Source organism: Oryza brachyantha, chromosome 1 (assembly GCF_000231095.2).
Source record: "Oryza brachyantha chromosome 1, ObraRS2, whole genome shotgun sequence".
Classification (NCBI taxonomy): Eukaryota; Viridiplantae; Streptophyta; class Magnoliopsida; order Poales; family Poaceae; genus Oryza; species Oryza brachyantha.
In genome coordinates, this window is record NC_023163.2 from 31,510,507 (window position 1) to 31,536,056 (window position 25,550).

The 25,550-nt window shown below is 41.6% G+C and overlaps 3 protein-coding genes across 3 annotated transcripts; 1 reads left to right on the top strand and 2 right to left on the bottom strand.

The window, feature by feature from the left end:
• The first annotated feature begins 6,543 nt into the window (after positions 1–6,543).
• LOC102717122 (auxin response factor 4) lies at positions 6,544–11,623 on the top strand. The gene is made up of 15 exons (XM_040522192.1): positions 6,544–6,604; positions 6,740–6,846; positions 6,946–7,041; positions 7,190–7,246; positions 7,341–7,502; positions 7,606–7,690; positions 7,936–8,026; positions 8,101–8,265; positions 8,392–8,511; positions 8,605–8,677; positions 8,759–8,927; positions 9,018–9,928; positions 10,375–10,565; positions 10,651–10,798; positions 11,099–11,623. Exons 1-14 carry the CDS (start codon positions 6,544–6,546, stop codon positions 10,796–10,798), a joined length of 2,436 nt encoding a protein of 811 aa, XP_040378126.1. The 3' UTR covers positions 11,099–11,623.
• Positions 11,624–14,529: 2,906 nt separating this feature from the next.
• Positions 14,530–19,532, bottom strand: LOC102717401 (aspartokinase 1, chloroplastic). The gene is made up of 13 exons (XM_006646576.3): positions 19,087–19,532; positions 18,473–18,555; positions 18,350–18,390; positions 18,111–18,265; positions 17,585–17,734; positions 17,389–17,484; positions 17,120–17,236; positions 16,775–16,894; positions 16,582–16,674; positions 16,389–16,505; positions 15,511–15,627; positions 15,365–15,427; positions 14,530–15,274 (listed from the first exon to the last, which is right to left on the bottom strand). Exons 1-13 carry the CDS (start codon positions 19,492–19,494, stop codon positions 15,152–15,154), a joined length of 1,683 nt encoding a protein of 560 aa, XP_006646639.1. The 5' UTR covers positions 19,495–19,532; the 3' UTR covers positions 14,530–15,151.
• Positions 19,533–22,334: 2,802 nt separating this feature from the next.
• Positions 22,335–25,550, bottom strand: LOC102717675 (transcription factor ICE1-like). The gene is made up of 4 exons (XM_040528189.1): positions 24,866–25,550; positions 23,389–23,616; positions 22,985–23,155; positions 22,335–22,862 (listed from the first exon to the last, which is right to left on the bottom strand). The coding sequence occupies exons 1-4, from the start codon at positions 25,517–25,519 to the stop codon at positions 22,779–22,781; spliced, it is 1,137 nt and encodes a 378-aa protein (XP_040384123.1). The 5' UTR covers positions 25,520–25,550; the 3' UTR covers positions 22,335–22,778.

Consider the following 25,550-nt stretch of genomic DNA (forward strand, 5'->3'; position numbering starts at 1 on the left):
ATCCGGCCGGGCGCGGATCCCGGCGCCCTCGGGTGGGCTTTTCGGACCGTACGATGGACGGCGTTCCGAGCGCTGGCCTTGTTGCTGCAGACGAGAACGAGAGAGAGAGAGAGGGTGTGGTGTGCGTGTGTCAGCGCAGCTCGGTAGTGGGCCAGGCGGGCCATGGCGCACACACACGCTCTCTCTCTCTGCTGCAACTGCGACGCTGCAGCGCTGCTCTGCTCGAATCGGTCCATGGATTTTTTTCTCTCTCTCCGATCTGTATCGGCCCGATTAAATTCCTCCTCCATCTTAAAATATATTATTGTAGCCTAAATGCTTATATTTTAGGGTGATAATAGCACTTATACTAAAATTCTTTATTTTAAGCTCACCTCACACATATATATACAAAAGGTAAAGAGTAGAGTGTCCTGCACCAACTCTTCTAAAATTCAGTACAATAATAACTTAAAAGAATGGAATCTTTTGAATTGCACCAAGCAGGTGTTCATCAGCAAGACGCGCGATCTGATGAATGTTCTTTTGCTGCCTTTTTTTTAATTTTGTGTGTGTGTGTTTGCGTGTGAGTTTCACGGGGGAAAAGCCGGTTGGATTTACCGGTCCACGACCAAGAGCACGGGGCGAATTATCCACGCGGTCAATTCGGTTCGAGGTCACCACCTCCATTTTTCCATCGCTCGCCATCTCATCTCAGTTCTCGTGATATGCATACCTCAAAATACTATCCGAGTCTTCATTCCTAGTCATAGCTGACTCAAAATACTATAAAGCTTTTTCGATCTGTATATTCATATGTATGTTAATAAATCGGTTCATCTATATAATATATATGAATTGATTAACGAATCAATCTAGATAAGATAATAGATATAATAAAAGGTAACGGGGTTACTGTTCATATGAGGGTGAAGAAAGAAAAAAGAGCACCAAGTTACACTTGGTCAGTCACTAGTCGTTGAAGATGAAATAACGAAATTCTTCACCCAGCTCTATCACATCAGTTTCAAAACAACAGTGTACTTCTGCCTGAATGAAGCTTCCTAGGTTTAGACCTAGTCTTCAGCTAAACTCTAAACATCAACCTACAAACGACGAATGTGATTTTGACCCCTTTTTTCGAATGATATTTTCCAACTCGTCGAATTAATACTAGCGTATATACCATCCGTCCAAAATAAATATTTTTTGTTGAAAGTCTGCACATATGCTTACCACAAATTAGTAGACAGAATTTGTTTTTTTAGACAAAAAAGAATATGCATCAAACATAAGGTGTCGCGAAAAGACCTTATAGAAACATCGGGATGTGAAGTGTCAATAAGATCTAAGCAAAAACTCCGATACATTTTACACGCTGCTTACACATACCAATCAAAAATCAAAGACTATAATATCCTCAATCTTTATTACATTTCAATGCACTTTATCTACTCTCAATACATTTTTTCACTACTTTTATAAACTCCAGTGCAATAATTGCAGAAAAAACTTAGTTTAGGACAAATAACATGTAGAAAAATTAATTATTTTGGAAGGATGTATACCGTCCATTAGTAGAGATCAGAGCTCCCATCGTTTTGTTTTTTAGAGGAATAAACGAAAACACGTTTTTACAAACGAAAAATAATTTGCAGGTAAAACTTTTATATACATATCTATCACGACTCAAAAGTGAAATGTGTAAAATAAACCATAATGAAAAAGCCACAAAATCAAATACAAAATTAAGTTCTAAAATTTAAATTTGCTTATAAGCAGTTGCGAGTGCAAAAGAACGGAGCCCAAGGATCGCCATTCCCAACCGATCAACATGCCAAATCATGCCAATTAAGCATAGGAATCAGGGGAGGGTGGCACTGTCATTTGCTCCATTTAGCAAGGACAACAAATTAAAGCGTCATCACCAATGCGAAAAAAGTTCTGCAAATGTGGATATCCTCCTCTAATACTATCTCATCAATTAATTAGTCATTCATAGAAAGGTTGCCCGTTTTAGGGATTATATAATACTCTTGTGGAGCCGGTCTAACTGCGTTGTTAGCTCAAGGCTAATAAGTGAGACTCTTTACGGCATTTTCTTAGTTTATTTATGTAATAGTTATCTCTCCATCATTAATATATGAACTACTTATCTCTTTTACAGAGTTTTTTTTTTCTTATGCCTAAGCCGACTATAAGCTTACAACCCATTTCTCCTCTCACACCTCCCATCTGTTGTCCACATCAGTATTTAACCGGTTTACGGCCTTAAGGCAGCATTAGCATTCACTAATTAATTGTTAATTTATTCGATGGGAAAAAACCAATGAAATGTCACTGGATGCAGTGTGCTCCGGTCTTTGCCAACAGTTTTGTAATTACGCATGCGTACAAATTCTAATATTTTTCTTCTATAAATAATAATGGATCTTAGTCCAACAAAGCTCGGTAATGCTAATCTCATGACATTCTTTAATCATTTTTGTTTACTGTCATCTTATACCATTGTCTACATCTGATAGCAATGGCCGTGCCACGTCAAAGACCTAGACAAACACGGACAAAATGTCGACATAAACCCATTAATAAAGTGATAAATGGACGTATTTTTCTTTTCCAAAACTACACTTGGTGCCTGTCTTGTGGAGCTCCGACTATCTTTTCTGTAGCGCAGTCCAGGTAAATGATTTGGTTCAGCAAATTTGTCAATACTAATATAAGCTAACTATTGGCTCTAACATTAACAAATTATTTATATTATTTATAGTTAATCTAATAATCAATATACATGTACATGTACATTGTAACATAAATATATGATTCACTTATCACCGCGACATAACTCATTTGAGTCTCTTATCCACCTAACCATAATTTTGATGTTCTGTTTTGTATAACTTATTAACTGCGCTGACTTATTGTACTCCTTCTTAGAGTAAGCAAACATGCCCGTAAATTCAAATTTCCATACGATAACACACATTTTAACCAATGTGAAAAAAAATCGATTTCTTGCAAAAAAAATTTCTTGTCAGTACGTGCAGCCGGCCTGTTTCCACGTGTCATTTTCGGATGATCCCTATCAGGTGAGCTGGAGGTACTCGACGGCAGTGACTCGCCATGGGTGGCAGCTGCCAGCTGGCTAGCTGGGCAAGAAGCGCAGGAAGCAGCTGGCTGGCTCTGCCGTGTCGACCAGCTACAGGAGACGGTCAAATTTAGAGGAGAGCCGTGGGGAGGACAACCACACCATTAGCATACTAATCAACCCAGCTTAGAGCTTAGCTTAGCTTCTGGAGCGATTAATTATTTAATTATTGCCTCGAGAGAAATAAACTATTTGCTAATTAATTGTTTAATCAGATGAGATTCCTTGGACGCAGCAGCAGCATGCACAGGAGTAGGCTAGTCTTCACGTTGCTGCTAGTAGATAATCTAATAAATAATCATACTACCACCATACCTTTGTTAATTATCATCCCTAATGACCTGGTAATGATGATAAACCTTTTAATTTTTCCCTCCTTTTGGTTTCTTGGGTTGCATAGCAGGAGACACATTAGCACGGGATCAACCGCGTCGAGTCTTCTCTAACGTACTGTTCCTCTAACACGCGGATAGCCGACACATGGGTCTAATTATTTGTCGGGCCCACATGTCAGCCTGAGCGGTCGTGCGGGTGGGATTAAATAGTGGTCGAAAGGAGATGCAATTACGGTGGGTAATGGGGGAGGGGATTAGTAGTTTAATCAGGTTGGAGTGGGAAGGGGAGCAGGAGACGCGTTGCCGTCGGATGCCGCGACAGCGCCGGCGGCCGGGCCTGTTCCCCGGCGTCCCCGCATGCCCGCCGCCGTCTCCTCTCGCCGTTAAGCGCCGCAATTATTGCCCCCCCCCCGCTCTCGCCGTTAAGTGTAGTTTAATTAGTGGGCTCTGGATTAGTGTGGACTGATCTGGATCGCTGATGAGCTTTGCTGGTGCTGTCATCTGATTTGCTGCTTGGCCTCCATTATGTGCGTTTGCTTTGTGTAGAAAAGATGATGCATTTGGGCATATCATTGCTGCCTTTTTAGCTCTTACTTTGAGTACGAGAATTCTTTTCTCATTCCTATAAAATAATCAACCCACTTATTTCTCTTTAAAAATGATTTCAAAACAGATGGCATGTATCTTCGTCCTTTTGTTTCTACCAACGTTTAAATTTTCAACATTAAATTTAAAGTTTATTTTGAGATTTTTTAAGTCTTTACTGATATGTCGATAAGAACACATGTATAGCAGTACAAAAGTCATCGGTAATACTCGAATAATTCCTCTCAGCAAGTAAGCTGGGATTTGTTTTTCCCAGAAAAGAACGCTTGCCGGCAGAGAGGTTGTCCAGCCCGTTTATGGCCTCGTTTTGCCCTGCCTTTTCCGGGCGAGATGAACAAATCCGTCGATCACAATTCACACACAGTCACACACACACAACACGCGGCCGGGATTCCAACCCGCTTTCCTGATTTCCAAATCAAGCCGTGTTTTGCTTCACCGGAAATCCAACCCCACTTGCTCCCACCCCCCAATCCCCCTTCCAAACACGGCAAAAAAAAAAAAAAAAGAAAAAAAGAAACAATACCCCGTCCCACGTACATAGCACTAGTACGAAATAATGGCATTAATTAATTTACTAATCAGTTAATTAAAAAAAGATGAAAAGGAGATGCATCTCCATTGTTTGCTCTTCGGTGACATCAGGCAGGGTCAAATCTAAAATTTACTAGTAGAACTTAATTTCCTTATTGATTTCATATATTTCTATTAGTATAGTTTTTGATCTTCTCTTCTACTCATCCGTTTAAATTATTTTTATAACTAAAATAATTATTTAATACCAAAATGTAAATTATTTCAGAAAAAAACTTGTCATTCAATTTTTTTCCTTTGTTTTAACCCATCTATGCTCGTGTGATAGTTTATTTTTTCTATTTATTAGATAGTTATACCTTAATAACCTAAAAATAATTACATCTTGACGCGGGGGAGTAATCAGCTACAGATAATCGACACGAGCAGTCCAATGGGCGACGGAAACATGGAGCCCGTGATGTTTCGAGAAGGGAAAAAAACACAAAAAATGCAAGCGGCAGCGAGCGATGGGTCGAGGCAAGTGGGGAGAGAAAAAACACGAAACGGGGTGCAGCTTTGGTCTTCCGGTGCCATGGACGTCCACATCACTCGCCACGAAATATCTCTGTACCTCTACCGTTTTGGTATGTGAAAATTAGGAGGAAACTGTTAGGGAATCTGTAGCGGTTAGCTGCTGCTAGTGAGCAATTAGTACCACTGCTTTATTTTATTTTAGCACCACTGCTCTCACACAGTTACGGATACCTGACTGGTGTAAAATTTCTATTGTTAGATCATTTACTTTTGAAAGTTTTAAGAGAAAAGAGAAACATTTTGTTCTCATTACTGATTTACCTGGATAGGTGTTAGCAGTCAAAAAAACTCAATGCAGTCACAAATACTTAATATTTTAAATGAAATTTGATCAGATGCTTGCGTAAAAGAATTATATATGCATATTTTGTATCAAAAATAATGTATACTTCATTAGTCCGAAAATAAGTCAGTTGTTCAGTTGTTAGATATAATGTTTAACTCTTTGTCTTATTTTTTTATGATTAATATTTTATTGCCATTACTTCATCTGTTTATATTAAAAAACTTATGTGTTTAATTAGATTTATATGTCTAGATTTATTAACATACATATAAATATAGAAAAAAATGACAGACAGTATTATAATGGATAACAGTGACAAGTGTGAACTTAGTAAACTTATTACTCCATCACTCCTAACATAAACAAACCAACGTCGGTATAAGAAATTTGTTAGTGCTACGAATTTACCACGAGGCTGAAAACAGCAAACACCTCTTGACTAACAACAGCCCGTCTGTACCCGGGAAACACAATTGAGAAGAAAAAAAACACACACACACAGTGGGTGCGGCGCGGCGTGTGCACGTAGCACGCACAGTGGGTGCGCGTAGCCACCGGGGGGGGGGGGGGCGGGCGGGGGGCGGCAACAAAGCTGTCCGTAGGTGAGACGGTGCCGCTGCTGCGTCCACTGCACCCCACCACCCCGCGCTGCTGCAGCCCGGTCAGACACACCAGACAGCCCGCACCCACGCGGCACACCCCCCCGGCCCCACCACCGGTCCACCTCACCCCGCCCGCCCCGGCCCGGTCCGGTTCGCTCGCCCCCTCCCTTATCGCTGTCCTTGACGGGTTTTTTTTTCCGCTAAAGGAGTAGTTTTTTTATGGTTTAATTATTTTAGTGTGCGGTTTTTTGGTGTACTCCCTACAAAGAGACCACCACCAATCCGGCTACCCCATCTCGCGTCTTCTCCTCCTCACAAAAAAAAAAAAAACCATTTCTACTGCTGCTTGTGCTAGTCTTCTCCTCCCCTTTCCCTTGCCTTGCCTTACCTTCCTCGCTGCCTCCTCCTCCTCCGTCTCCGCTCCGCCTCCGCTAGGGTTTCCGCGCCGCCGCCGCCGCTGCTGCCCCCCGATCCGTGATGCCGCCGGCGACCATGGCTCCTCCTCCTTCGCAGCAGCAGCAGCAGGGCTCCTCCACAGGTCAGATCTGGGGTCAAACCCGTGGAGGCGAGGCGGCTGCTCTCTCTCTCTCTCTCTCTCTCTCTCTCGCTCTCTCTCTCTTCGTTGTTGCTGGTTTTGGGTGTGGATTTTGGTGCTGATGGGTTTTCGGTGCAGGGGATCCGCTCTTCGACGAACTGTGGCACGCCTGCGCGGGGCCGCTCGTGACCGTCCCGCGCATCGGCGACCTCGTGTTCTACTTCCCGCAGGGGCACATCGAGCAGGTGGGTGGCGGTTCCCCTCTCAGCCCAGGCCCGATTCGGCGCGAGGAGGGTGATTTCCGGCGAGCTGATTTTGGTTTGCTTGCTTGTGCTGGGTTTCAGGTCGAGGCGTCCATGAACCAGGTCGCCGACGGCCAGATGCGCCTCTACGAGCTGCCCTCCAAGCTGCTCTGCCGTGTCCTCAACGTCGAGCTCAAGGTCCGCCCCCCCCCCCCCCCCCCCCCCCAACCCCCACCACTTGATTTGCTCTTCAATTTCGGAGCTCACGCGGCCCCCCTCTGCTTCACATGTTGGTTCTACTTCGATTTTGACTCTTCTGCTTTGGTTTTTGGCGGGGAATTTCTAGGCGGAGCAAGACACCGACGAGGTATACGCACAGATCATGCTCATGCCGGAGCCCGAGGTAAGTACTCCCGTGAATTCTTCCTTCGGAGGGATGGTAGTATTTTTCCTGTTTGGATGAAGGTGGTTAATGTCTTCTGTGTTTGTTCCTGCAGCAAAATGAGATGGCGGTGGAGAAGACGACTCCTACGTCGGGCCCTGTGCAGGCGAGGCCGCCGGTGAGGTCCTTCTGCAAGACGCTCACCGCATCTGACACCAGCACACATGGCGGCTTCTCTGTGCTGCGCCGCCATGCTGATGAGTGCCTCCCTCCTCTGGTACGTGTGTTTTACACCGCGAGTAGATGATCCTACGCGGGTTCTTCAACAGATATGAGTCACAATTGATTTCTTCAACCAGCTGACCTGATTTGTTCTGCAGGACATGACCCAGTCGCCACCCACACAGGAGCTCGTGGCAAAGGATCTGCACGGCATGGACTGGCGCTTCCGCCACATCTTTCGTGGTAAGTTTGTGTTCCCCTTTACTTGCTTTTCATGGTTTATGCCAATTTTACAAGCACCTGCGACTTGGCAGATCAGTAGCTGTAGTTGCTGTTATTCTTTTGGCCATTTGGATTAGACCACTATAGCACAAGCATTTCTGGGAATGATACATCTCAGATCTTCCAATGAATTGCAAAAGTTCTTTTTTGTACTTGATGTTGATGATGACGATGATTATTGTGTTATTCCTGTGGAATATCATCAGGGCAACCAAGGAGGCATCTCCTTCAGAGTGGTTGGAGTGTTTTTGTCAGTTCCAAAAGGCTTGTTGCTGGGGATGCTTTCATTTTCCTCAGGTCTGTTGTAGTTCCCTCTCTTCCTAGCCTTGCAATTCCTTATTCCAGCGTTAACTTTGTTGTACCCCATGCAGAGGCGAGAACGGTGAGCTCCGTGTTGGTGTTAGACGAGCTATGAGGCAGTTGTCCAATGTGCCATCGTCAGTCATATCTAGTCAAAGCATGCACCTTGGAGTCCTTGCTACTGCATGGCATGCTATCAACACGAAGAGTATGTTCACTGTCTACTACAAACCTAGGTATGTTGAGATGTCCACTCCAGATCTATTGGTTTATCTTACATGCATCTGTAACATCCGAGTTATTCCCACCACTGTCATCCGGAGTATATAAACTTGTGTCTGATATCTGAATAATGATGATAGGACGAGCCCTTCAGAGTTCATTATACCTTATGATCAGTATATGGAGTCTGCCAAAAACAATTATTCTGTTGGGATGAGGTTCAGAATGAGGTTTGAAGGAGAGGAGGCACCAGAGCAGAGGTATCTGTTATGAAATTCCATGTGAATGTGGTTTGTTGTACATGCATTATTCCAAGCGATTACATGTCCTAACTTACTTGCGTTGTCATGCAGATTTACGGGTACTATAATAGGCAGTGAGAATCTCGACACAATGTGGCCTGACTCAAGTTGGAGATCCTTGAAGGTAAGATTTTTGCTTATTACTGGTGTTTCATATGGCTGGAGAAGTGTATTAATGGCAAGTTCTTTCTTTTCTATAACTTAGGTGCGGTGGGATGAGCCATCAACTATTCCACGGCCCGATAGAGTCTCTCCTTGGAAAATAGAGCCTGCCTCATCGCCTCCTGTTAACCCCCTTCCTCTTTCTAGGGTTAAAAGAAGTAGACCAAATGCTCCTCCAGCATCTCCTGAATCTCCTATTCTTACAAAAGAAGGTAACTACAAAATCTTATAAATCTTAGAAGGAATGGTGATGAGAATATGTGCCAAATTAATCATCGCAAAACTGTTGGTGCCATTTGCAGCTGCTACTAAGGTTGATATTGATTCTGCTCAAGCACAACGAAGTCAAAACAACATGGTCTTGCAAGGTCAAGAGCAAATGACCTTGAGGAACAACCTTACTGACAGTAATGACCCTGATGCCGCTGCTCCTAAGCCAATGATGTGGTCTCCATCACCAAATGGGGCAAAACCCCATCCCTTGTCCTTTCAGCAGAGACCCCCTATGGATAGTTGGATGCAGCTGGGAAGGCGTGAAAACGACTTTAAGGATCCCCGTTCTGGCTCTCAGTCTTTTGGCGATTCCAGTGGCTTCTTTGTGCAGAACTTTGATGAGGCTCCTAACCGTCTTAGTTCGTTCAAGAACCAGTTTCAGGATCAAGGTTCTGCTCGGCACTTCTCTGACCCATACTTCTTTGTATCTCCACAGCCTTCCCTAACTGTTGAATCAAGCACACAGATGCACACAGACAGTAAGGAGTTGCACTTCTGGAATGGCCAAAGCACTGTGTACAACTCAAGAGACCAACCACAGAATTTCAGATTTGAACAGAACTCATCTAGTTGGTTGAATCAGTCATTTTCCCGACCTGAGCAGCCAAGAGTGATTAGACCGCATGCATCAATAGCTCCTGTTGAACTGGAAAAAACAGGAGAAGGCAGTGGGTTTAAGATTTTTGGGTTTAAAGTTGATACCACCAATGCTCCTAACAATCACTTGAGCTCCCCGATGGCTGCAACACATGAGCCTATGATACAAACTCCATCATCATTGAATCAGTTGCAATCTGCACAAACTGATTGCATTCCTGAGGTATCTGTAAGCACAGCTGGGACGGCAACTGAGAATGAGAAAAGTGCTCAGCAAGCTCAACAGAGTTCAAAAGATGTTCAAAGCAAGTCTCAGGGTGCTTCGACGAGGAGTTGTACAAAGGTATATTATTGTTATATTCTATGATATGACCATGTATAGGTCTTTCCTGTCGCATGCATTATTTTTGATGTAACATTACTGACTGTTTACTTTATGCTAGCTAGCTGCTAAGAATAAACTATCCAGTTATAGTGGTGTGAATTAATTCTGGTGATGTTGAATTGCACATATTATTCTTTTGTCCAGTACATGAAAGTTTCTGTTTATTAGTTGACATGCTGAAGTACTAGTTTTGCAAATTTCTCGCAATCTCGGTCTCATACCCGTTATGGTGCCTAGTAACCGGATGTTGCTGGTTCTTGTCCAAATGAGAAGTTATGAGCAATATTCTTGATTGCATTCATGAGAGTGCATAGTTATAATTGCATCCTCTCATTTGAGAAACCTGTGTTTCTCTGATGATCTATGCTATGTAATTGACGTTATACCCTTGACTGTTCGTCCAGGTCCATAAGCAAGGTGTTGCACTTGGCAGATCGGTGGATCTCTCAAAGTTCAGTAACTATGATGAACTCAAAGCTGAGCTAGACAAGATGTTCGAATTTGAAGGTGAATTGGTGTCGTCAAACAAAAACTGGCAGATTGTTTATACTGATAATGAGGGTGATATGATGCTTGTTGGAGATGACCCATGGGAGTAAGGCTTCTATCTTAGGCACTTGATTCTTCTTCAGTTGAGCTTTCTTTCCTGATACTGATTCTAGCTGTTCATTTGTGAGCAGAGAGTTCTGCAGCATTGTGCGGAAGATTTATATTTACACCAAGGAGGAGGTCCAGAAGATGAATTCAAAGTCAAATACCCCAAGGAAAGAGGACTCTACAGAAAACGAGAAAAGTCATCTCCCAGTGTTACACAAATCAGACAACTAGGTATGCCTACGGAATTGCCTTCTCTGAATTAGTGCGTGAAAAACTTGAAAACAAGAAAGAAAGTCGCAGGCTAAGTGTTGTATGTTTAGTCACTTTTAAAAGTAAACGGTTTTAATGAATCGAGCCAGTTAAAAATCTGCATAAAATCGGAATTGTAAACATATTCTTTTTCCATTGCCTTTGACAGACTTTTTACCAGTTCTTGATCTGCAAGCATGGTCACGTGATATTGTTGTTTGCTATGAGAGCTTGCACCGAAAGCGATTCACCTTTCAGTTGCTGTTTTTGGCGTTTGTGCAGGTTCAGTGAAGCGATGTTACAAGAGGTAGTAGATCGCATGGAGAGATATGCCTTGCTGCCGTGCTGCGGGTCCCAGCCAAGTAAACTCCTGATGTGTTGGTGATCTCCCCCTTCTTTTGCTTGTCTGATGCAAATGCAACGCAAACCTATGGCTCCCTTTAGCTAGTAGATGATGTAGACTGCCTGTTGTTTATCCTTTGTTTTTTTTCCCCTTATCTTGGCAGAAAGATTTAGGGCCAAGATTATTACTATTGCTATTGCCCCCTCAACTCCCCAACTTTTCTGATGTAAATATTTATCTACGTAGCCAGCTACCCAGAAGTAGTAGAGCAGCAGTAGAAGAGAGTACCTACCTACCTGTATTAACCAGCAGCAGCCTGTTCCCCGGGATAAATTTGTGTAAGCTTTGTAGCTCGAGATAAGAAAAAAAATGGCGAACGAACCAACCAGCAAATGGCGTATGTATTTGCCTGATCATGAAATATATATATATTTATGAATGTATCATACTGGATGGATGATATAGATTCAATGAATGAATGACCTGGTGCTGCAACGTGTTTAATTTGCCAACGTTGCTGTGGAGAAAATTGGCAGCAATGGATCTGCGTGGTCGGAAGGATGGCGCGGTTGCTGGTGCGTGGTGGGCGCCCACTTGCCTCCTCCTCTCCCTTATCATCATCTGCCTCCTTGCTGATGGATGCTTCCTTCCTAGTTGGAGAGCTGTTTTCAGTGGTGCGGTTTTGCAGTGCAAACCAAGGGAAGCATTTCTGAAATGGGTAGAGAGGATGAGAATCCCTTGGCTTTGGTTGTCACTTTTGGTGCTTGTGTTTTTCGTTGACTGGAGAAGGGCAGCAGCCCAGCCAGCAGGAAGCTGGGTATGAAAGCCACCTCCACTGGTTGCGACTGCTGGGACGTTTTGTTGCAATCGTGTGGTGCGGATGGCTGGCCGATTGAGTGTTCTCGTTTGGGAATTTTCTGTTTGTCGTAGGTGCTTCTAAAATTTCTGGCTTTTCTAAACAGTTCAAAATCTCGTTAAGAAAACCGGTAAATACATAATTCAGATAAAAAAAATCATGGATTCTCACCAGCTAGCTACGTTTTTTTTTCAAGAGAATCTTGAACATATCGAACCGCTTCAAACAAATAATTTCCACATATTTATTAGCAGTAAAAAAACTTCTATATATGTGATCTTAACCATTCAAAAACAAATGATGGGAAATAAAACCGTGACAGACATTACAAGATCAACTTCAAATCTAAATTTTAAAGTTGAAAAGTGTAGCTTCTAAACATAAGCGAAACTACCCGGGTAAGCTATGGGCGGCGCCTGCGTGGTGGGAGGGAGCAGTGGAGCACTGAAGAATTATCAAGACTTTGACCGAGCAAGTAAACGACAGTCTGACTGGATCCATAGGTCATCACGGGTGGAGAAGATAGATGAGATCAACAAGTGTGTGAGCGGCCGACGAGACGACGACGCCGACGGCCACCGAGTCCAACCTCCACCGCCGGTGCTCAGCTCAGCTCAGGCTCACCACTGCCTCTCTTCTTCCACTACTGTTACAAAGCTAGCTAACTAAATGAGCTTAAGTTTTACTTTTCCAAGATCTAAAAACTAAAAAAATAACTTATGAATAAAACTATATTATATACATATTCTTAGAAATATAAAAATAAAAGCTTAAAGAATAAACTATGATAAAAAACCCTAAAAATTAAGTTTAATTTTAAATTATAACTTACAAACACATATATATATAAAAGCAATACCGTACTATTTAACTAATCTAGCTCAACTACGATTTGACCAAGGGTAGCTGGTCAAACCTGGACCCATCCGTATTAGCAGCGACCGAGAGGCCTGTGACGGCACGGCGCTGGCAGGTGGGCCCCACCACATCGTCCTCGATCGATCAGGCGCAGCAGCAGCAGCAAAATCACATGCTGGGGGGCATCTGACTGACAGTTTGGGCCCACTGAAAAGCGAGGGAAGGGAAGGGCCCATCTCGGGTGAGAGAGTCCACGGAGGGCCTAGTCCAAACGCGTGGCGACAAAAGGCCTGCAGACGGGGGTGGGCCCCTGCTTGCGATTCTCGCTGTCACTCACCACTGACACGTCTCGTTTACCTCATGCTCATCAGCTACTACTGAGTACAAGCATGGGTCATATTTTCTTCCTATGCCTGTAACTCCATCATCCGACTTTCATAATCCTACTAAATTTTTAAAATTTTTATCTTAAAATTCTATAAAATTTAGTCCGTCTTATTTTGGACACTAAACCGGTAAGTTTTGTATAGAAAAACTTGGTCCCATTAACACCCCTAAGTGCAAGTCGTCGCCTTATGAACTTATCTCTATTTAGAGTTTTATATGGAGGAAAATGTTAAGTATTTAGTACTGCAAAAATTAAAGTTTTCTAAAAGCTACCACCCCATTTCAAACTGATACCATTTTTAGGGGGTGATTGTTGGAAAATTTACAAACAAAAAATAATTTGGGAATATAACTATTATATACGTATTCTTAGCACACTAACAACTACGACTAGAAAATAAAGTTTGGTAAAAAAACTCCAAAATCAAATATTTAAGGTTGAAAATTTAAAATTTGGCTTATAAACATAATCATAGTTTCTTTTGCTACCATCCCATCTCTAGCATTTCTCATTTATGAAGAGATATTATTATATTATTTTTTCTCAACCTAAATATCTGCTAATTCACCTAGAAATATTTATATTTCGTGATGGATGTAGAATTATATTAGAGTTTGGTAAATATAAGACAAATACATGGGATTTGAAAAGGTAAGAGATAAATGCATTGGATTTGAAAATGTAAAGTGCATTCTAATCTTTGTAACTTTGTATAGTTATATGTAAAGTAAGCCAAAAATAAAGTCTTCATAGGATGGAGAAAAGGATATTTCTGATTTGAAATTTGTAGCACAATATAGATTTTTTCTTGCCCATGAATATGTACATTTTCAACGAATCCTAGTTCTTGGTAAGAAATTTTAGAAATCCTAGTTCTGCTAATAATTTAGAAAACTATCCGTTGAATTAACTGAAATAAAAATCTTCTGTCTTTATCTTATTATTTGCTAACTAATCTAGACGGATAAGGGATTATATGTTATACTGTGCCCCTATACTGAGATCCCTTGATATTTGGGACCAGACTCACTTGTGAGTGATTGTTATTGCATAGGTAAGTCATATACACATTTGTAAACGAAAAATAATTTATGAATAAAAATTTTATATACGTACTATTAGCGATATAAAAGACAATGCTGAAACGGTTAAAACCACCAAAATCAGGTCCAAATTTAAGTTTGAAACTTGAAATTATGGTTTATAAGTATAAGGAGAAGTAAAAAGATAAGGATGCCAGTATTGTTTAATATAGAAATAATTATATTTTGAGATGGAAAGTAGTACCACTGAATGATTAGATGACAATGCTATTTTTTTGGTCGTCATCAGATAATCTCTCACACACAGCATCTTCGACGAACTCTTTGTTGTGCACGGCAGACCAGCTCCAGCATCAGCAAGCATCGCATCGCATCGTTTTCCATGCCGTCTGTCGATCTGTTAGCTCTTTACACTACACAGTGAGGAAGGCATCTCCTGAAACCGTGGGCATTCTGTAGTTCATGTGAAAGTCCGGCAAAACTCCTACAGTATGTTCCAAAGGAAGCTTTGAAAGTGATCACGTAAACACAATTCACAATCGTATTTGCCAGTTTCAAATCCCAGCATTGATCATCAGCATATTCAGGCAGGTAATCAAATCATCACGCAAACTGATCCAGATGTTTTCATCCTACACTACTACTTCTCAACAGATGCACAGAAAACCACCTGAATCTGAATTTTTTGATAATGGCCTGAATCTGAATGCGGGAGGAAACACCTATGCATTCTGTTCATGCGAGTGAAGTATAACTGATTGGAGCCGATGTTAGAAAAAGGCTGCAACAATTTTCTATGGACTTTGTTTATTAATCTGATCTGATCTGGACTTGTTTATTAAGCTGGTCAGCTCATGTGCAGGGCGCCTTCATCAACTTCTGTCAGCACGTCGTCCTCGAAGAATGCCTGATGGAGGGCTTTTATGCACTGCTTCGCCTCGCTATCATGAACGATCAAAGACATGTTAACCTGTCCAAGACGGCAGCAACAATAAGTGTCAGGAGACCAGGACATGGATACAGCAGTGTCAAGTATGAAAACAGTCTTAGCAAGGACTACCTTGGATGCACCCTGTGAGATCATCTGGACATTCACCCTGCTTTTCCTCAACACTTGAAAGGCCTTTAGATCAGATGTAGGTGTGTTCAGTGCAAGATTGTGCGGCTATCTTAGGAAAAGAGGTATTTATGCGCAGAAAATCGTACTTTTTCCAGTATAAGAGATGATCGCCGGACGTTCCCAATAAGTGATATTATTGCCCTCTGCTGAAGTAGATGGACAACTGCAATTTTCTCAAGCTCTTCAACTACATGGTCAAGTTCCTGAGAAAGTTTGACGAGAAAGCAAAAAGGACAGAGAAGGTGATGATCAGAGCAGAAGGATTCTGAGGATAGCTCGATGCCACCAAACCATGGAAAACCTAACATTTTTACTGCTCATATATGCCACTTAAGAATATGAACAGTCCAAGCGTCAAACATGAAACTTGAGTAAATTTCACAAAACCACAAGCATTAGAGCCACGTTTTAAAAAACAAGTGTTTTTGGTATTTGGCAAATAATCACAAGTATTATGGTTATATAGTTTCATAAAACCACACTTTTGACTAAATATGAGTAAAAAATTACATGTAAAATTATATCAGATTTATAAGTTCTTTGATATATCATATACATGTTGCTATAATACCAGGTTAAATTGGTTAATAGTGTGACTTTGTTAAACTCTTAGACCATAATACCCAGGGTTATGTGCCGTGTGCGAAAACCCCTGTGGTTTTGTGCAACTAAGATCATATAATACATGTGGTCATCAAAATTATCTACATACCATAGTAATTTTCATATTTGTTACTAACATGTAACAAGAACCTAAAATGGTCAAAGTTGTGGACTGGAGACCATATTGGCGTCCAAGGCAAACCATCTAGAAACCATCAAACCGAGGGAGTATCTATTATAAGGGTAACAGTCAATACAAACAAGTAATCAGTTCATTTTGCAGTTATATACGGTTTGATTAGAAGTACAGGCATACAGTATTACAGTTACATGATTTTAACACGTAAATAGGTGCACTTGCCTGCTGAATAAGATCCCTGCTCCAGATCTTCGATGGATCAAGCGACACAGAAATACTCACTTCACTAGTAGCCACACAATCTACAGATATGCCTAGATCTTCAAATATAGAAAAGACCTTCTCAAGCGCATACAAATAAGGATCAGAACAATAACATGTGAATTAAACTTAATGTGCCAATGGATGAACATACCTTTGCTAGAAAACCAAATTGGCCGAGCATTCGAGTGCTCACTATATCCAACATAGTGACATTTGACTTGAGCACTATACTAGTTAGCACGACCTATGCAGAGAAAAATACAGAAACAAGAGAAATGAATTTCATGGCCTGAGAGTTAAATGTTACTGACGTGAGAACACATTTTAATTAACCTGCTACAAACCTTATCCATCTCTCTTTGTTTAGTGATCAGGGTGCCTGGAGCTTTAGGGTTGTATGAATTCTTAACCCTGACTGGTATATCACCTTCTCTAGCAGGTCTCATAGATTGTGGATGTAATACCTATTGCAGAGCACAGCAATGCATTACTATCAACCAAAAGTTATCTTCTTCTAAACGCCCAAAGAGCAACTTAAACTGGCAGAGTGAGCAACCCTTATCACTAGTAAAGCAGTGGCCACCAAAACATATGTATATAGTAGTAGTATTTGCTTTGCACTTAATATGAATATTTTCATTTACATCTAACTGTGAAGATCATAAGCCACACTACAAACAAATACATACCTGGGCACCAAAATAAGCAAGTTCAGCTGCCTCTTCAAATGTTAAGTATGGCACAGTGGTTGCATTCGGATAGATATTTGGATCACAGGTCAGTACACCATCAACATCTTTCCATACCTACGATAAGCAGTGGCATGCTGTCAGATAAAATAGGTATTGACTTTGTGCCCCACTTAGCTAATCAGCATAAGAAACAAATTAGAACATCAGACTGTAGGCTCTATTTTTGTATGTCAAGAGCAAAAATCTATTTAGACTTCACCATGGACCTGAATTTCTCTCAAGCCCAAGGCTTTACCAATGGTTGTAGCAGTCAAGTCACTGCCACCTCGGCCTAAAGTTGTTACAGCACCTGATTTCCAGCCCTGCAAATGATGAAAATTGATTTCTAAAGAAAGGTGGTAACAGTTACAACAAACTAATAGTTTGCTTCATACATAAATGCCCATACTCTGGTGAGAGTACCTTCCCAAGGAACCCAGTAACAATAGGTATTGCTGGATCCCGAATCCAGTCTCCATGTAGTCTCTTCGCTATAGCAGGATAAGTTGCCTCCAAGATGTCCGCATTTCCGAAATCGTCTGTTGTTATGAAACCAATATCAAATGCGTCGCACTGCAAAAGCATTGGCAAGTACAATTTAAAACCAACATAACTTCACATCACGATTCACAACACATATTGCTGAAATTCAATCTACAGGGAATTTAGAGAGCAGCTAACGTTAGGGGAAGGAAGCACAGATGCAATGGTGGATCTAATACTTAAACGTGGAACACAGGCAGAGAATGAAATACAATACAACAAACAGACATGAGTTGAGAAAATGTGAAAATAAAAAACAACTTCTGAAGCTATTTAGAAAACTTTCAAGATTTCCTTCCACAGCAATGGCATACTTATACGCTTGCAAATTCATGCAAGTTGATATGATCACATACTCTGAAGAATATTGGTCCACCATGTAAACAAAGAACATGTCAAGATGTACCTGCCGTGCTTTTACTCCGATTTTGTTTAAATAAGCAGCAAAAATCCTTGTTGACATGCACTCCCCAAATGAAACGAGGTAGTCGGTGGTCCGAAGTGTCAACTCTTTCATCATGGCAATACCTTTCAAGAGCTGCTCCAGTTCATCCAGCATAGCTAAAAGTTTCATTCACACGGAGCCATAAGATTATTATATTAATGGAACAAATCTATAAGGTATTATTATGGTAGTGGAGTTACTGTGTATTACAGATCTTGGCAGTCCAAGTTCATCCACAGTTCTGGATTAATAGCAAAGAAGAAGCCATGAAGTGAAATTAGCAACACGGTTCAACCAGTAAACTATTTGAAAAGTAGACTTACTTAATATGTAGATCTTTGATCATATTCCACTCTTCAATTTCTGAAACACGGATCACTCCGCATCCCACTGCCTTCTCACCAGCCTACAAGGATCACAAACAACATGTGTTTTAACTAGTAATGCTAAGAAAGTAAAGTTTCTTTAAGCTTCCCTATGCTCAAATATTTCATTTCGGCTACAATGCAACAGCCGATTCTGAAGAAAAACTTAAGTCCTCACCTAAATTTTCATTTACTTGCAGTTTCAGCTAAAGCCACTGTTTATTTTCAGGGAGCATATAGTCATTGTTGATACACCACAGAATCAAATTATGGACAAAAAAACGAAGTTTTCTGCGGGAGATTTGCAAAAATGACACTCCAAACATGTGGTATTTGCAAATTTGACACTCGGAGTGGATGCCAGCATATCCCTGGATTGTTGCAATAAGAAGTATGGCACTAGGTGCATTTAACGCTACCTAGTGATTGAGATTACTGGTACATTGAATTGAAACAATGATCATGGATTCATCATTCATGCGAGGTAAACTACTTTCGCTGCTAAACAAAACAAATACTCGCATAGAGACGTCGCTATAGCCTAGAGGAGGGGAATCGGAAGGCAGCAGTACGAGGAGGAGGAGATTGGTGGTCTTCCCCATGGCGGAGAGGACGACGACGGGGCGCTCCTCGGGGAAGGCGAGGATGAGGCCCGCCACCTCCCGCATCCTCGCCGCCGACGACACCGACGACCCCCCGAACTTCATCACCACGCTCAGCTGGTCCCCGCCTTCCGCTCCGATCCCCCCTAGGGCACCGGCGGCGGCGGCAGCAGCAACGGCGTCCACGGCGACGCTGCCCCTTCTCTTGCCCCGGCAGCGAGCGGAGCTGGTTCCCGCCAACACCTCCAGTCTCCAGCCGCCACGGCCCAGCACGCCGACACACGCCGCTCCTCCTCCTCCTCCTCCCGCGTGCCTAGAGGCGCCGGCGATCGCCGGAGGGGTCGGGGCGGCGGCGGCGAATCGGAGAGCGATCGCCATTTCCCTCTCCTCTTTCTCTTCTTCTACGGAGTTGGTAGAGAGACTAGATACTGACGCTGCTAGTACTAACCACCTCCAGTGTACTGGGCGTGAAAGCGGGTTTCTGATTTTACGTAATCATAGTTGCCAAGGCGGAAAAGGAGATGGACAGCCTTGCTGCTGTTCCTACTTGCTGCTACCTCATACTGTAATATACCTACATTTATATGTATAGGTGGTAACATACACATATATATATTGATATATATTATATATTTTTATATATAGATGAATCTAGATATAGCTGAAAATTCTTACGGTATGAAACGGAGGGAGCAGTACGTACTTAGGTGGTGTTTGGGATAAGAGACTTATTTTTAGTCACTTGTCCCATTGAATTTTTGGACGGTTATTATAAATAGTAAACATAGACTATTAATAAAACCCATCCATAATCTTGGACTAATTCACGAGACGAATTTATTGAGCCTAATTAATCAATGATTAGCCTATATGGTGCTACAGTAGCCATTCTCTAATTATGGGTTAATTAGACTTAAAAATTTCGTCTCGTGGATTACCACTCATTTATAAAATTAATTTTTTTATTAGTCTATGTTTAATGCTTCAAATTAATGTACAAACATTCAATATAATATGGAGCAAAAAAAAATTAGCCCTACACAACCCCTACCTCGTCTCGGTGTATGGCAAATAAATGCGCCTTTTAGCTTTACAGGCGTGTCAAGTCGGAAATAGTGGATTACGAGAATATACTAGGATTGGTGAGCTATGTCTAAAAGCCCCATAAATGAGCAGAGCAGTAGAGGTAAAACTTTATATATCGGAGTGTTAGTTGCCACTATTCCATCACCAACTATCTATGTCTTATGTCTGTTTCATATTATAATATATTTAGAGGGTGTTTGTTTCTAGACTAAACTTTAGTCCCTAATCACATCGAATGTTTGGACACTTATTATAAATATTATTATAAATAGTAAACGTAATATATAAATAAAACCCATGCATAATCTTAGACTAATTTGCGAGACGAATCTAATTAGCCTAATTAATCCATGATTAGCCTATGTGATGCTACAGTAAACATTTACTAATTATGATTAATTAGGCTCAAAAAAATCGTCTCATGGATTAGCTCTCACTTATGAAATTAGTTTTTTGATTAGTCTATATTTAATGCTTCAAATTAGTATCCAAACATCCGATGTGACATGAGACTAAAAGTTTAGCTCATCTAAACAACCCCTTAGCTATATATATAGATTTATTTATATATTAATGTATATTATTTATATGTATATTTAAATGTATTAGCATCTATACGAATCTATATATTGTTAAAAGAATCTTATGTTATGGAACGCAATATTATTTTTTTAACAAACAAAAGAAAGATGAACCACATAGGGTCTACGGAGCAACCTCAAATTTCTACTTAGGCCTTTAGTTTCTAATTTTTTTTCCAAAAACATCATATTGAATATTTAGACAACTAAATAAAGCATTAAATATATATGAACATTAAAACTAATTACATAATTATGGAGAAAAATCGTGAGACGAATTTTTAAGCTTAATTAGTACATGATTAGCTATAAGTGCTACGGTAATTAATTAGACTCAAAAGATTTATCTCACGATTTTTAGACTAAATCTAAAATTTATTTAGTAATTAGGCTGCGTTTAATATTTTAAATATATAACCTTACGCGCCACAACATCTCAAAAAAAATTTTAAAAACTTAATGGACCTTAGGAAAAGAGGTTATAGTACCAAAAGGCACCACGTAAGAGTACTATTTCGCATTGGTTGCTAGTACCTGTAATCATGGCAGGAGTAGTGTTTTATTTTATTTTTTTTCTGTTGCTCGTTTCGTCTATATTATGTCATCTCTAATAGGTATCTATAAGCACTATATAATTTTTTAATAGATAAGAGATAAAAACTATCTCTTATCTCGCACATATTTTAATATGAAGCGAGAATGACTTGTAGGGTCATTTGTACTATGAGCTACTTGCTAAGAGCTAGACTATTAAAATAGTTGTCTTTAGAATGCTTAGAGATAATATGCTATCTCTACAGTCAGTTAGAGGTGGCCTTAATAGTTTGTGATTTTGTGCTCTTCGGAGAGTAACAGTAGCATGCTGCATTGCAAATCAGGGTGTGGTCGGAGAGGGTGACGGCAGGAGGCAACGGCTGCTCCGACCCTGCATGTCTGCATCCTGCCAGGCTGGGGACAAGGATCACTGAACCAGCACAGGGCAAGCAGCCAATCAAATCCAACCAAAATCCCCATCTAATCCTTCATTTATGTATGTACTTAGCCAATGTGCAAATGAGCATATCTAATGTCGTGTTTAGATTGAAAAAATTTTTAGGAGAAGTGTCACGTCAAATGTTTGATCGGACGTCGGAAGTGGTTTTCGGACACGAATGAAAAAACGAATTTCACGGCTAGCCTAAAAACCGTGAGACGAATCTTTTGAGCCTAATTAATCTATCATTAGCACATGTTGGTTACTGTAGCACTTATGGCTAATCATGGGCTAATTAGGCTCAAAAGATTCGTCTCAAGATTTCTTTTATAACTATGCAATTAGTTTTTTGGTTCATCTATATTTAATGATTTATTTAGGTGTCCAAAAATTCGATGCGATGTTTTTGGAGAAAAATTTTGGGAACTAAACAAGGCCTATGTATGAATTCACTCAATCTAGTATTATCTCAGCATTGCACATGGGACATGATTCAGTTGGCAGTGGCCTCACTTGCCTGCAAAAAACAGTTTGCATAAATGATAAGTGGCCAGAGAATTCAATTGTGTTGGATCAAGGTCCAGTCTGCCTGCCCACTGGATGACTGCTCACATCAGTGACAGAATCATTGTTGGATTCAGAAGAGGCTGAATCTTTGAGTAATTCTGAATGACTGATGGCATGTAATTGAAAAGGCACTGGGTTCATATTCTCATCATAATGGACATTGTTCAATGGACAAAGATCCTACTATTACATCACAACACCAGGCAGGAAAAAGAAAACGACAACAGAAGAAACAAAGAAACCCCAGTTACATCATCATCATCTTCATCATCATCACACATGTCTCTAGATGGCGAGCCTCATCTCATCAGTTTCCCTAGATAAACAGCATATGTAATACTTACTAGAACTTCTCATAAACTAGATCATCTGATGCAAATGATCACTGGTCTATTCACTTAGAAAGAAGTCATCACATCCCGGTGCATTGGTCTTGCTCTCTGACTTGCTGCTGATCACATTGCATTCTGAAGGCCAGCAGAGTGAAGGAGCACTGTCTTAATTTCTTCAGGCCCGAGTCCAGGACCATCCCTGCATTGCTGGCAAAACAGAAAGTACAGAACAAACATAAAGACGGTGAACAACGGTAGGATTCGATCAAACACTTCTGAAAACCTCAGCTGGAGGATGAGAAGAAGAAAAAAGATTAGGATCAGCAAACCTCGGCGCGGAAAACATCCATTGCAAATCCATTGAAACAGCTGATGACCGCCTGCTCGATGCCAAGGCCAAGGCTGTCAAGTGCCCTCAATGTGGACATCAGAATGCCAGGCCTGCGTGCGCAGAACATGTGGATATTGACTGCATGCCCTTCCCTCATTCTAACTTCAACCTAAAACAAGCAAGAGAGGTGAATGTCACTTGGTTGCCATGCACATTGCTACCGTTAGATGAATCAAGAAGGCCTGAATGATCAGGTTCTTGTGCAGGCTGCAGAGAGCAAATACTGTAAAAGTATATAATACTAGCTTCCAAATGTGTTAATCTTGAGCATAATAGCATGCTTAAGCATCAAATATGGAATGAGGTGCACAGCTAAACATTCATGGGAAGAATTAGACTAACCGTGGCTTGTTGACCACTTGGACTAGGAAATGAGGTTGGGCAGAGCTCCTCTTTCACACGGCCAGGAAATGTCTGCAATGTAGGTGTCGATGGGTGGAAGCTAGCTGAAGTTGGTCCAGTAAGTGAAGAGCTAGGAGCAGACTCAAGTTCATTGTGAAGATCGTTGATCCTCTGCAGGAGTTCCTTCAAGTATTCAATTGCATCGCCAAGGATAGAAGCTCTATCCATCTGTCATAGGAGAAGAAAGCTGGTAGTGAGCTATTAAGCTATAGATTTATCATGAAACGGTGCAGAAACTGTTGGCATTAAGAATACTTTGACATAATTGTTTTGTACTGCAACACTAAAATCAGCACATCGTACATGGTGCTGAATAGGTAAGACTGCAACTTGTCATGTATCCCAAGAACTGTACTCCAGGTCTTTCTTTATTGCGCAAAACGATCTAGATCATCGTGAAGGAAAGTAGTTTTACTACATGAAAGGACTGCAGAGAACTGAATATGCACTTTGCATGCCTAAACTTCCAAGTGCATGGCTTTTTCAAGGAAACCAACAAAAGTTAAAGACAAAACATCCAACACGAAGAACTACAAAAAAAAGGGGGGGGGGGGGGGGGGGGGGGGAAAGAAAGGGGAAAAGAATTTGAGTTGTCAGATAGCAGGTCACTTTCAACTACATCTTGTGCATGGCACTGTGTTAATCATGCATCACTAAATCTGGTCATGGATCAGAATGAAATTTCCCCATGATATATGTAATCTCAAGCTACAACCAAAGAATCCTAAGAGAAGACATTCAAGTATAATCTCAGAACTGAAATTACCATAACTGAAGTATCGAACAACCATCCAGCAAGCTGAACAGTAATTCTCTCCTCATTGTTTGGCTTTTTATTTCAAAGTCCAAACGACATATTTGCAAATAAAAAATATTTTGTAAATAAGAAATATTTTTAGCAATCTAATAAAAAAGGCTGAGAAATAAACATCGATGAAAAAACAAAAACAACTCTAAATTTAAGTTTAAAAAATTCTAATTCTAACTTATAAGTATAAATAAAAGTGAAAAGACGAAGGTGTATGTTACTAGTACTACTGATGTTCCAGGATGAAATTTTGCAGATTAGCTAAAAAGTACATGTTTCGTTGAACATATTGTGCCATGACAAGCACCTTTAGGAAGGATAAGAAACTGAAGGCCATAGATCTACTGAAAAAATAGGTGCCTTTTTGGATCTGAGTGGAGCCAATTTCAAGAATTCAGCACCAAAGTCTGCACCAATTTGAGTGACAATATCACAACAAACACAGTAACAAACTCCTACAAAACTTACACCACTACTTATCAATCAAGAACTAAAACATGTTAAAACTGAAAATAGCAGATTAGAAACAGTAAGGGCTGATTAATCAACAATGAATGGTACAGTAAAAATGGGAGCTGCTGATTAACTAAAAATGAGAATAATCATCACCTTGCTGATCTTGGGCACCACAGAGCGCAGCATGTAGAGGCGGTCGTTGAGCTTCTTCCTGCGCCGACGCTCCGCCATGAGGTTCTTGGCCGGCATCCCCTTCTTCTTGCCCCTCCCGTTGCCGCCGCCGCCGCCTCCTCCTCCCGTCGCCACGGGCGCGGCATTCTCCAGCGAGGCCGAGACCCCCATGGACGAGGCGTCCACGCTCTGCTCGATCTCGTCCTCGTCGTCCCACCCCATCCCGCCGCCGAACCCGGCGGACGGGGGCGCCAGGAACCCGACCCCCTTCTGCCCCGCCCCCAGCGACGACGGCGCGAGGAACGGCGGCGGCGCGTCGTCGAACGGGTTGGACGACGCGAAGTCGTGGAACGCCGGCGGTGGGACGGACGACGACGACGTCGGGAAGGCCGCCTGGAAGTCGAACATCGCCGCCGCCGCCGCGTCCATGTTGAGGAGCAGCGACGCCGACCCCGGCGCCGACAGCACGTCCCTGTGGTGGAACGGGAACGCCGTGAACGACGCCGCCGCCAGCGCGTCCGCCGCAAGGTACGACCAGTCACTCCCACCGCCGACACCACCACCACCACCACCACCACCTCCGCCCACTCCTCCACTTCCCCCTCCCGCCAGCTCGTCCATCTTCGACTCGTCCATGACCACCTCGCCGCCGCTTCTTGCTCGCTGG